Below are 12,912 nucleotides of genomic sequence, written 5' to 3'. Positions count from 1 at the left end.
TGCATCTTTTCCTTTTGGGACACTCTGAAGAAAAAGAAAGGCTCTTCCCTGGCCGGTGGGGGGAACCGCATGTGAACTGAACTCTCTTGACGTCCACTTGCGGCGCTGCTCCCCCGCTAGTCCCCGGCGGCGGCCACGAGGGCCGTGGAAGGGTGTGAACGGATGTTCATTTTAAATAAGACGAGAAGCCTTTTATTGCAACAGCCCTGCTACAAGGAACACAGGTGGGCGTTTGATGCCTACTTCCATCCAAAACCCAAAAAAGCCCACAGAAAATATGGGGCTTGGGTACCATCCCCCGTCCTTGTCCTTGTGTGGGCTGGGGAGCCGCCCCCCGCTCCGTGTATGGGGCTCGGGAACCGTCCCCCCGCAATGTACGGGGCTCTGGAGCCGCCCCACCTGGGATGGGGCTCGGGAGCCGCCCCACCTGGGATGGGGCTCGGGAGCCGCCCCACCTGGGATGGGGCTCGGGAGCCGCCCCACCTGGGATGGGGCTCGGGAGCCGCCCCACCTGGGATGGGGCTCGGGAGCCGCCCCACCTGGGATGGGGCTCGGGAGCCGCCCCACCTGGGATGGGGCTCGGGAGCCGCCCCACCTGGGATGGGGCTCGGGAGCCGCCCCACCTGGGATGGGGCTCGGGAGCCGCCCCACCTGGGATGGGGCTCGGGAGCCGCCCCACCTGGGATGGGGCTCGGGAGCCGCCCCACCTGGGATGGGGCTCGGGAGCCGCCCCACCTGGGATGGGGCTCGGGAGCCGCCCCACCTGGGATGGGGCTCGGGAGCCGCCCCACCTGGGATGGGGCTCGGGAGCCGCCCCACCTGGGATGGGGCTCGGGAGCCGCCCCACCTGGGATGGGGCTCGGGAGCCGCCCCACCTGGGATGGGGCTCGGGAGCCGCCCCACCTGGGATGGGGCTCGGGAGCCGCCCCACCTGGGATGGGGCTCGGGAGCCGCCCCACCTGGGATGGGGCTCGGGAGCCGCCCCACCTGGGATGGGGCTCGGGAGCCGCCCCACCTGGGATGGGGCTCGGGAGCCGCCCCACCTGGGATGGGGCTCGGGAGCCGCCCCACCTGGGATGGGGCTCGGGAGCCGCCCCACCTGGGATGGGGCTCGGGAGCCGCCCCACCTGGGATGGGGCTCGGGAGCCGCCCCACCTGGGATGGGGCTCGGGAGCCGCCCCACCTGGGATGGGGCTCGGGAGCCGCCCCACCTGGGATGGGGCTCGGGAGCCGCCCCACCTGGGATGGGGCTCGGGAGCCGCCCCACCTGGGATGGGGCTCGGGAGCCGCCCCACCTGGGATGGGGCTCGGGAGCCGCCCCACCTGGGATGGGGCTCGGGAGCCGCCCCACCTGGGATGGGGCTCGGGAGCCGCCCCACCTGGGATGGGGCTCGGGAGCCGCCCCACCTGGGATGGGGCTCGGGAGCCGCCCCACCTGGGATGGGGCTCGGGAGCCGCCCCACCTGGGATGGGGCTCGGGAGCCGCCCCACCTGGGATGGGGCTCGGGAGCCGCCCCACCTGGGATGGGGCTCGGGAGCCGCCCCACCTGGGATGGGGCTCGGGAACCGCCCCCCCCTCGGTGTACGGGGCTCGGGAGCCGCCCCCCCTCGGTGTTCGGGGCTCGGGAACCGCCCCACCTGGGATGGGGCTCGGCCATCGCTCGGCGCTGTCTCCTTGGTCAGAGTGAAGAGGGGGCTCTGCAAAGCCACGGCGTGCAGGGGGCTGGGGTACGGGTACACCTCCCTGCCCCCCTTGGACACCAGGTCACACTGGTACTTGGGGTCCATGCCGCGGCAGAGGAACGAAGTGGCCTTGGGGTGTGCCCTGGCTTTCTGGAGCCCCACTTCAGCCGGCAGGACTTTTTCAAGGTCACCTGGGAAGGAGAAAAAGAACAAAACATAAATAGGGGAAGAAGCAAAGCACAACCCTGGGGCCCGAGGCCCTCCCCCCGGGCAGGACGAGGCCCCGGCCTTGCACGTTCCACGCCTGGCCACGCTGGTGTCCTCTGTACACGTCCCATCACCCGGCTCCCGGCACGCTCCTTCCAGCCACAGCCGAGAAGGTGAGTCCTGGACCCTAACGTTCAGTTCCTGCCCTTGTTCCCCGAAGGTGCGGAGGACGCCCAGGGAGATGGGGCGCCGGTGACCACACGGCCATCGGGACAAGGTCTCGGAACAGACCTTCCCTGACGCGTTCACAGGTGTGCAAGAAAGAAAACCCATGGATCCTACCGACCCAGGTCTAGCGTAAGGAGTAAGATGCATCTTTTCCTTTTGGGACACTCTGAAGAAAAAGAAAGGCTCTTCCCTGGCCGGTGGGGGGAACCACATGTGAACTGAACTCTCTTGACGTCCACTTGCGGCGCTGCTCCCCCGCTAGTCCCCGGCGGCGGCCACGAGGGCCGTGGAAGGGTGTGAACGGATGTTCATTTTAAATAAGACGAGAAGCCTTTTATTGCAACAGCCCTGCTACAAGGAACACAGGTGGGCGTTTGATGCCTACTTCCATCCAAAACCCAAAAAAGCCCACAGAAAATATGGGGCTTGGGTACCATCCCCCGTCCTTGTCCTTGTGTGGGCTGGGGAGCCGCCCCCCGCTCCGTGTATGGGGCTCGGGAACCGCCCCCCCGCAATGTACGGGGCTCTGGAGCCGCCCCACCTGGGATGGGGCTCGGGAGCCGCCCCCCCCCTCGGTGTTCGGGGCTCGGGAACCGCCCCACCTGGGATGGGGCTCGGGAGCCGCCCCCCCTCGGTGTACGGGGCTCGGGAGCCGCCCCACCTGGGATGGGGCTCGGGAACCGCCCCCCCTCGGTGTACGGGGCTCGGGAGCCGCCCCCCCTCGGTGTACGGGGCTCGGGAGCCGCCCCCCCTCGGTGTACGGGGCTCGGGAGCCGCCCCCCCTCGGTGTTCGGGGCTCGGGAGCCGCCCCACCTGGGATGGGGCTCGGCGCCGCCCCTGCCCCCCCTTACCTGTGGACACCGGGCGGGGCCGGGACTCGCCTTGCAGCAGCTGGCCGGCGCCCCCCTCACTGGCCTGGGGCTCCCACGCAGGCAGGGGGACCCCACACACGGTGGTCTCATCTGCTGACCGGGGCCGGCAGTCCCCCGCGCCGGGCCTGGCCTTCGGGGTGGCGGGCAGCACAGCGCCCAGCGAGGAGGACACGCGGTCACTGCACACGGACGTGCAGGAGGTGGACAGGGAGCCGCCGTCGCTCAGCTCGTAGAAGCCTGCGCGGGGCACAGAGGCTGTGGGTGTGGTGTGCGGAGCCCTGCGCTGAGGGGCTGCGGGGTCTCAGGGAAGCGGGCCTGGGGGTGGGGAGGTGCCGGGGCCGGAAGGCCGAGCACGTGTGTGTCCCCCCCCGCCCCCCCCCCCCGTCTCCTGTTGCCACCACCTGCTCGTCCCTCTCCTGGGCGAGTGGCTCAACGTCCCCGCGTGTGACCACCGGCTTCCAGCCCCGCCCCTCCTCGGCCCGCCAAGCTCAGCTGAGGCGGCCACCAGAGAAGGGGCAGCGTTTGGGGAGGTCCCCCGGCCCGGCCCTGCTACATGATTGACAACCCAGACCGTGACAGGATTTTGCAAACTGGAAAAAGGAGGAAGACACAGCAGAGAACACTGTACTTGGGAAGGCGCTGGTCTCCTGGGTTTGCCGTCTGAGCTGCTGTCTGAGCCTGGAATCTGGAGAGAAAAAGCCCACGTGCCCAGGACCATGAAGGTCAGAACGACCCTAAGCATCGCTACGTGACCTTGAAAGGAGGGCGCACAGGGCCGCAGGGGAGGAAACTGTACTGATTTTCGACCGTAGACTTAAAAAACTACTTTTGCTGTCACATAAAAGTTATTATTTACAGTCTCCATGTGGATTCAACATAAACAGAACCCAGAATCTGTCTCAGTCCAGAGACACGTGAGAAACTCATGGGTTTTTTTCCATCAAAAGCAATATTTTTCCAATTAAACAACGAATATGTATCCACCCACGCTCTCCCTCTCTCTCCCCATTTTCCCAAGCGCATTTAAATAAAAGTATTTCATCTTCAGTATCCTCCAATAACGGGCTCTTTCAGGCTTGCGCACAGCTCCTGACCCTCTGGTGGCCTGAGCGCAGAGGCGGGTTCACCGTGTCAGCCCTGCCGGGCAGTGCCGCTCCCTGGGGTGAGGGACGGATGGTCCAGGGCCCGAGTGGGCGCCATACCCGAGCTGGGCCTGCTGTCGCTGTCCGGGGCCTCGCTGGAGGTTCTGCGCACGTCCAGCTGCAGCTCGCTGATCTGCTGGTCCAGCTGGTCCAAGTGGGTTTTCAGGCCGACGTCCTGAAGTCTTAAACGGTTCTCAGAAGGAAAAGAGGGAGACATAAAACCGCTCTGTGTACAGAACTGGAAACTGGAGGCTCCACGTGAAGCCACGTCACACATACACCTTAACTCCCCAAACCCACAGACCAGCTCCCACCTGACAGCTCCCGCCTCCCGCACCCCGAACACCATCTCTAGGACCCCTCCCGCCTCCAGCCTGTCTTCCCAAGTGCAGACTTTCCTTTGCCAGCAATTTTCAATTAGACATTTCGTTATAAGAATACGGAGTAATACAGCTCATGGGAGTGGAATGAGGACCCCAAACGGCCAAGGACACCCCCTCTGGCAGGAGCCACCGATAATATTTTCAATGTCTTTTTCCATCTACGTCAGGATCTGCTTTTGCAGGCTCGCGCCTCGTGGACCTTGCGTTTGGTGCCTGTATCGCCCCGTTCCTTCAACCGCAGCCCGTCCGCGGCACCTGGGGAGGGCTGAGCTTTGGGCTCTTAAGGGGGACAGGAAAGTCCCCAGGAGAGAAAAAGGCCCTGCCTCTGCAGAGTCTCAGCTCCCGTATCACAGGTGGCATTTTGAAGGGTTACGGTTTTGTAGGGCTTTCAGGGAGGAGGGAGGGACGCTGCAAGAGGAAAGAGCCCAGCGCCTGGGATCGGCGCAGCCTGCACTCCTGCCCCAGGAGGCAGGACCTCTCTGCTCTCAGGGTCCGCGTCTCAACTCTGTCCTCTGGGGCTCTAGCTTCTCCAGGCCTCAGCTTCCCTGGCTGTGAAACGGGTTACTGTGAGTGTCCACCACACATCTGTGTGTGTATATCATGTAATATACATACAGCACATGCACGTGGTTAATGCTCACAATATACATTCACGCACATACACACACGTGAATCATGTGTCTGTAAAACAACACTGTTTCATAAATGCTGACTTCCCTCCTTCAGTGATAAAACTTCACCTTGTTTTCAAGGTCCATTACCTAAATTTCTCGTTTTGATTAGCAATGAAGTTTAAGGCAAATAGTTAATGAATGGGATTATGCTGGTCACCCTGTTGGAGAAAATGATCAATTGTGTTTCAAATTCTCATATAGGAAATGAGGAATTACTTCCGTAGCTTCGATAATCTGAGAAGTCAGCCCAGGAGGGAAGCAGGTGGCGGTAATTTCTGATTCTTATGGGAGAACCACACTGGCGCAAACTGTTCCCATACCACCGGGGGCAGGGGCCGAGGGCCCAGCACGTGGTGAGTGACAGACCGCCACGCCCAAATCCACTTTCCTCAGGACCCAGTACAAGGGTCTCGGAACAGCCTCCAAGTTTTGTAGCAAGAGAGTCTCCCAGCCTCATGCAATAGTATCTGTAAACGTAACACTGCAAAAAAACAGTTTAATCAAAACGTACACACCCGGGACCACCCAGAGTAGCCTGAACATCCTGGCACGTTTTCACAAAGGGAAACGCTCCCCAGGTGGACGGCACCACCTGACAGCCGGAGCGGCGGGGGCAGCAAAGGTGGGCTCCCGGCCCATCGCTATCCAAGTAAAAAACACTTAGACAAACGAAGGGAATTTTTACTGCAAATGACTTTTCTTCGAATGTCGTAAAATGAGACCACGGTACTGGCAGAGTTCAGTTCCTCTGTTCGACCACACTTCGACGTTTAAAAACATGGATTTGACCCCTTCTCTTCCAAATCACGATGTCCTCTTTCTTCTGAAGGGGGACCTCTCTGGATTCCATAGTTGGCTTCTCTCCTCCCTCTCCACTCCCCCTCCCCCCCAAAAAGTGACCCTGGCGTGTTTGTGCTGGAATAATTGCTGTGTGATTAATGTTTGCCCAGCCCGGCCTGCAGCCGGTGGCTTCTGATTAGTGCCGAGGGGCACAGCCACGCAGGCCCCCGGGTGCCCTCCGATGATTACTGCGTCCCCAGGACCCCGCTGCATGGCGACAGGGCTTTGTCACCCGGGATTGGCACTGTCCTCCGCAACCCTTGCCCCGTCCCTCGCTGGGGGGCTTTATGTCTCTGCTTTTCATTAACGCCTCGGTCTCTAACTCTGTGCTAAGTCAGAGGTTCCTCATGGCACCGGGACTGAGCATAACCCACTGCGGAGCCAGGCACAGGGCATCGACTTCCATGTGTGTCTGCAGGGCCGAGTAAATGTGACTGCTGTGTCACACGGGTTCCCCCCGGAGCAGCGAGCCGGTCGGTGCGGCCACCAGCCCTCCCTACTCACCGCAGGCCTTCAGGCTCAGGGGCAGGGCAGCGCATCCTGTCTGAATCCCCTGAACCTGGGCGAGGGGCAGGGGGTCCGGTGTAAGGGAGAGCACAGCCCGGCTCCCAGGAGCTGGGAGCCCCGGGGCACCCGTGCAGACCCCAGGGCTCCCTGCCACACCCGTTAACTCAGACTCTAGGGCACGCCTGGGAATCTGCATGTTGACAAGCTACCCCGGGACCAATTTTTTATGACCACAAAAGTTTGTGAACTTCTACCCAGGGAATGCCATTCAAAACAAATATCGGGCTTGGCCCTTTCTTCGAGATGTTGATTTTACATAAAAGACGGATCCGATTTCCACTTGCTTTGCCCTTTTGCTCCCCGTCTACAATTCGGCTTTCCAGGCTTCTCAAACCTTTACGGCAGATTCAGAGGACAAAAATGAAAAACGTCCCAAAGTTCAGGATACAGAGATGGCATGTAAAACACCTCCGTTCTTTCCTTGAAAGCTGAGAACAGGCCCGGGAAGCATTTTCCGCATGAGTTCCAGGGCACTTCAAGTGCCCTGTGGGTGGGTAAATGTTACTACCTAGCTTGAAAAGAGGTCCTTCAAAGGACCAGGGTCACAGATTAGCCTCGGGGATAACAAGCACTAGTGCCGCAGAAGGAAGCCTTGCCCAGCCCCGTGGATGCCTCCCCCTCCTCTGTGACCCTGAGCGAGTTCGTTCCCCTGAGAGGTCACGGAGCAAGCATGGTCGGTCCAGGGAAAATACCAGACGTCGTGATTACAGCTGCAGAGTCAGACCCTCAGCTCCTGCAGAGCTTAATGCCGGCACCTGCCAGGGAGGAGGCGCTGCTGCCACTCAGGGTCAGGGCAAGTCGTGACCAGCAAAACAACCACCGGGAAATTCTCCAGCACCAGTTTCCCTGCAGGTCCCCAGAGCCTTTCCTCACATCCCACCTGGGGTGCCCGCTGGCGCCTCCTGGTGGGAGATGGAGCTTCCAGGCTCCTCTGGGGCGCCCAAATCTTTCCACGTCCGTGTGGCTGGGAACGAAACCCTTCTAAAAATGGGAATGGCAGCCTCTTCTCGGGGAATGACAATCTCCCCGGAAGGCGCAGACAGGTGAGCACAGGACCGGCCAAACAGTAAGGGCTGCTTTGGTCAGAGGGCATGGGGGTTTCATTAGCTGAGGAATCTAGAACGTGGAGATAGTAAATACTGAAATCATCTTCCGCTTTGCTACAGCAGTAAAACTTGCTCATTTATTTATTCAACAAATACTAAGCACCTACTGCGCGCTTCCTGTTGTGCCTTTAGACGCGGCATTTAAAAAGGTGTAGCTCGTTCGTTCTGGTAAGTGTTAATGTGATGACTTCTCCTAATTGCAGTTTAAATCCCCCAGAACATCTGTGGGACAAAGCTGCTGAGGGTCAGATAAAAGTTCTTCCTGTCTCCACACCTGAATGGTGACCCATGCCCCTGTTAACCCCAGGGTGTGGGTAGGAGGGGCCCCCATTAGACGCGAGGTACTGAAGTGTGAGCCTGGGGCTGGAGATGAAGGCCTTTTGATTGTACCCTGCATCATAGGGCTAGGATCACTCCTAATTTTTTCTCTGTAAGAAAAATGTGAACGTGTTAATCGCTGGGCTGGTGTCACACACATTCAATTATTCTTCTCTTTTGATCACATAATCTGTGCCAAGAACAAAGTTTCAAGACAAAGGGTGCGTGTTCCTTCTGGCCCCCACATTAAAAAATAAGTAAATAAAACAAACAAAAAAAAACCTGTTTGATCTTCTCTCCCAAAAGCCTACCCGTAATTAGAGGCTGAGTACTCACAAGTCTGATTTGTATATTACTTAAGCCAAGTTAATCATCAACTGGGTTCTAGCTCCCCCGAAAGAACAATTCACAGCAGCATCGCAAAGCTCCTTCCTGTCACAAGCATGTCATGCATATTTGCAGGCTGTGTGTGCCTCTCCGAGCTTCAGTGAAAGGTAGGATGTGTCTGGGTGCACGCACACCCCCACCCCCCACAGGTAAGCTAAACCTGCAGCTATGACTGGATTAGACGGGGGGTGAGAAGCCTATGAAAGTTCCACTCGGTAACTAGCTCCTTCCTTTGCATAGCAGCCGTGGAATCACAGGAGGAGAGGCTGCACAGTTAGGGCCCCCCCTTGTCATGTGGGAAGAGAGCAGGAGTCCTGGGCCACATCTTAAGACGCTGAGCTTCCCGATTCTCCAATCCAGAAGCAGCTAACAAATCATTGACACGACTGCGCTAAGCTGATAGCAAAGCAGCAGCTTCATCCAGGCTACTTTGTTAAGACAGCAACCTTTAAACAGGGCAGATTTAATTTCTCATTTAAAAGACATTCCACCTGGAGTCCTACAGTCAACTCTACCAAATAGACATCTTTCTATACAGCCTTCTAATTTTTCCTTTAAAAAATACTGCAACCCTGCAAAAACTCTTGAGTTTTTTCCAATACATGAGATGAAACCATACATCGGATAAATAACCGAGGCAGTCACCTGACGAGTGTCTTCAGTGGTACAAAAGGGACCCGCGTTTGGAGGAGGAGAGAGGGGGAGAAGGCCGTTGGGAAAGCAGGCCCAGGAGGCCCAGTGGGGTTCCACCGCCCCTGCGTTCAGAGGACACACCTCTTTTCATAGGTCGGGTTACATTTTAAAGTCGGAGAGGCCCTCATGGGATACATGCTCTCCCCAACACCTCATTACAGTGACACGACCCCAGAGCTCAACCTGAACACGTCACTGGGGACAAGTCGGGGGACACTTGGCACTGCTGTCCCCAGACCCGCGCAGCAGGGGGAGGCTGGCCCCGGGAGTAGGACACCAGGACCCCAAGGAGCCCCCAGCAGGGGACCCGATTTAATGCGTTCTTACCAGCAAAACTCCAACCAACAGGAATACATCCTAAAGTCTGTCTGCGCCGGGAAGGAGGCAGAGCCGGGCGCAGCCCCGATGCGCGGCTCGGCGCGGGCGGCCCGGCCGGGCTGCTTTCAGGGCCCGGATGCCTAGCCTCGCGCCTCGGGCCTCCGCGTCCCTCTCATTCGGGACCGAGCTGCGTCCTTTGAAATCGCCGAGGGTGCTCCCCGATCGCTCGGGCGGCCCGTCCGCCCGCTGCCTTTCGGGTGGACCGGGTTCCCGCGGCCCCGCGCGCCCGGAGCAGCCCCGCGACCCCCGCACGCGCTCCTTACCAGCTGCTCCTGCAGCGCCGCCAGCGCCGCCTCCAGCCGCAGCTCGTGGGCGCGGGGGCCGCGGGGGGCGGCGGGCCCGGGCGGGGGCTGCACGGCCAGGGCGCCCCACACGCGCGCCTGCTGCCTGGCGCGGAGTCCCTGCAGCTCGTGCAGCCCCGCGAGGGCCGCGCGCAGCCTGGCGCCCACCCTGCGGCGGTCCCAGCCCGCGGGCCCCGGCGGGCCGCCCGGCGCCCACATCCCGCGCTCCACCCGCGCGGCTGCCCGGAGCCTCCCCGGCCTCCGAGCGGCGCCGGGCGGTGCGCGCGGCCTCCGCGCCGCCTCTCCCCGCCCCCGGCCCGCGGGTCGCCGAGGCGGGGTGGGACCTATCGGTGGCCGCGGAGGCGGTGTCTGCACACGCCCCGGGGTCACAGCGGCCGCCCCCGGGCCCGCCCCGTCGGCGGAGCCCCACGCCCTTGGGGACCCGGGCCGCGCGCTCCGGGGCGCCCGGAAGGCGCGCGGTGACCCTCGGAGGGGACCCGAGGGAAGGAGGAGCCGGGTGGGCGTGGGTGAAGGGGCGGAAGCGGACCAAACACGGAGGAAGGTCTTGTTCAGGTTAAAAGCAATGTTTTCAAGGTAAATTATTGGATAGGTAGGTCCCCATTGTAAGGACTGTGTTACCGCTATAAACTCACTAGCACTTCGAAAATACCCCACTTTTCCTGGAAACCTCAGCTTGTCTTTTTTTCCTTTTTTTTTAAAATAATAGTAGCTTTACTGAGATATAATTCACATACCATTTGATTCCCCTGTTTAACACGTACAATCCGATGGTCCCTTCGTATTGTATATTCACCAAGTTGTGCAACTATCACCACAATCAATTTTATAACACTTTTACCACCCCCCAAAGAAGCTCTGTGCCCCTTAGCGGTCACCCTCCATTTCCCCGCTGCACCCAGCACTAAGCTGCCTCTTTGGGAGGTTTTATATGAATAGAATCACACAATAAGTGGCCTTTTAGGACTGGCTTCTTTTACTGAGCATATTTTCAAGGTTCGTCCACGTTGTAGCAAGTATCAGTACTTCACTCTTTTTTATTGGTAAATAATGTTCTGTTGTATGGCAGGACCATTTTTTATTTATCCTTTTATTCCTTAACGGGTTATTTCCACTTTCTGACTATTACGAATAGTGCTGCTGCTATGGCTGTTCATGTACAAGGTTTTGTGTAGAAATATGTTTTCATTTCTCTTGGGTGTTTACCTAAGAGTGGAATTGCTGGCTCATAGGTAACTTCTGTGTTTAATCTTTTGAGGAACAGCCAGACTGCTTCCCAAAGTGGCTGCACCGTTTTACGTTCCCACCAGCACTGCATGAAGGCTCCAAATGCTTCACACCCTCACCAGCATTCGTCTTTTTGGTCTTAGCCATTCCAGTATGTAGGAAGTGGTATCCCATTGTGATTTTGATTTCCATTTCCCTGATGACCAGTGATGCTGGTATCTTTCCATGCACTTATTGGCTATTTGTGTGTCTTCTTTAGAGAAATGTCTGTTCAGATCATTTGCCTATTTATTAAAACTGGGTTGTCTTTTTATTACTGAGATTGTAAATATTCTTTGTGTATTCTAGATACAATTCCATTATCAGGTATATGGTTTGAGAATATTTTGTTCACTCTGTGGGGTATCCTTTCACTTTCTTGATGATGTACTTTGCAGCAAAAAGTTTTAAATTTTGATTAAGTCCAATTTATCTATTTTTCTTTTGTTTCCTGTACTTTTGGTGTCATATCTAAGAAACCATTGCCTAATCCAAGGTCGAAGATTACTTCTGTGCTTTTTTCTAAGATTTAAAAAAATAGTTTTAGTGCTTACGCTTAAGTGTTTGATCCGTTTTTAGTTAAGTTTTGTATAGGATGTGAGGTAGGGGTCCAACTTAATTTTTGTATATGATGTGAGGTAGGGGTCCAACTTCATTTTTAAACGTGTGGGTATTCAGTTTTCGCAGAACCATTTGTTGCAAAGACAATTCTTTCCCCATTAAATTGTCTTGGGACATTTGTTGAAAATCAGTTGATTCAGAAAAATCAATTTCTGGATTCTCCATTCTATTTCGCTGGTGTATATGTCTATCCTTATGCCAATTCCATATCGTTTTGGTTACTGTAGCTTTGTAGTAAGTTTTAAAGTCAGGAAATGTGAGTCATCCAACTCTGTTCTTTTTCAAGACTGTTTTGGCTATTCAGGCTCCCTTGCATTTCCACATGAATTTTAAGATCAGCTTGTCAATTTCTGCAAAGAAGGCAGCTGGGATTTTGATGGAGATTGCAGAGGAATCTGTCAATTGATTGGAGAAGTATTGCTACCTTAAGGTTGAGACGTCTGAACCATAAACGTGGGATGTTTTCCATTTGTTTAGGCCTTCTTCAATTAACAGTGTTCTGTAGTTTTCAGTGTACAAGTCTTGCACTTCTTTTGTTAAATTTATTTCTAAACATTTTATTCTTTTTCAAATTATTGTAAATGGAAGTGTTTTTCAATTTCATTTTCAGAATATTCATTGCTAGTGTATAGAAATAAGTAACTGCTTTTTGTATATTGATCTAAGCAAACATTGAATTTTTTATTAGTTCTAATGGATTTTTAGTGGATTCCTTTGCATTTTAAAAAATTTTCAAGATCACGTCATCTGGAAATAGATATTTTCACTTCTTACTTTTGTATTTGGATGCTTCTAAATTCTTTTTCTTGCCTTATTGCTCTGCCTAGAACTTCCAGTACATGTTGAATAGAAGTGGTGAGAACAGGCATCCTTGCCTTTTTCCTGTTCTTGGGGTGGAGGGAGGAGCATTCAGCCTTTAACTATTGAGTATGATGTTAGCTGCAGGTTTTTCTTTAGATGCCTTTTATCAGAACGAGGAAGTTTCTTTTGATTCCTAGTTTCTTGAGTGTGTGTATCATTGAGTTTTTCGGGTTATTTTATGTTTCTTATGTGTTTTCCTTGGTTGTCTGTACTTGTCTTATCTAATATTGAGAAAAAGCATGAGACTGAGACTTAAGAGGCCTCAGTTCCAACCTCTTTTGCCTTCGGTTTTCTCAACTATATAATGAGTGTATTGAAGATTGCTGGTGCTGCTTTTTTTAAGTAAAAAAATTTATGATTCCTCCTTACGTTTTCTTCCAAAGAGAG

At 56.0% G+C, this 12,912-nt stretch overlaps 1 protein-coding gene across 1 annotated transcript; it reads right to left on the bottom strand.

The window, feature by feature from the left end:
• Positions 1 to 116: 116 nt before the first annotated feature.
• Positions 117 to 9,978, bottom strand: DACT2 (dishevelled binding antagonist of beta catenin 2). Its single transcript, XM_024122522.1, has 5 exons — positions 9,742 to 9,978; positions 4,193 to 4,325; positions 2,970 to 3,227; positions 1,639 to 1,874; positions 117 to 209 (listed from the first exon to the last, which is right to left on the bottom strand). Exons 1-5 carry the CDS (start codon positions 9,976 to 9,978, stop codon positions 117 to 119), a joined length of 957 nt encoding a protein of 318 aa, XP_023978290.1.
• Positions 9,979 to 12,912: the final 2,934 nt, after the last annotated feature.

The sequence above is a fragment of the Physeter macrocephalus genome, chromosome 10, assembly GCF_002837175.3.
Source record: "Physeter macrocephalus isolate SW-GA chromosome 10, ASM283717v5, whole genome shotgun sequence".
NCBI classification, from domain to species: domain Eukaryota; kingdom Metazoa; phylum Chordata; class Mammalia; order Artiodactyla; family Physeteridae; genus Physeter; species Physeter macrocephalus.
This window is presented reverse-complemented; position numbering and strand designations above follow the sequence as displayed.

Coding starts and splice junctions, on each gene's coding strand:
- DACT2 (XM_024122522.1), bottom strand. CDS start 9,978: ATGTGGGCGCCGGGCGGCCCGCCGGGGCCCGCGGGCTGGGACCGCCGC. Junction 3,228..4,192: donor CGACAGCAGGCCCAGCTCGG/GTATGGCGCCCA, acceptor TGCCCCGCGCAG/GCTTCTACGAGCTGAGCGAC. Junction 210..1,638: donor ATGGCCGAGCCCCATCCCAG/GTGGGGCGGTTC, acceptor TGTTCCTTGTAG/CAGGGCTGTTGCAATAAAAG.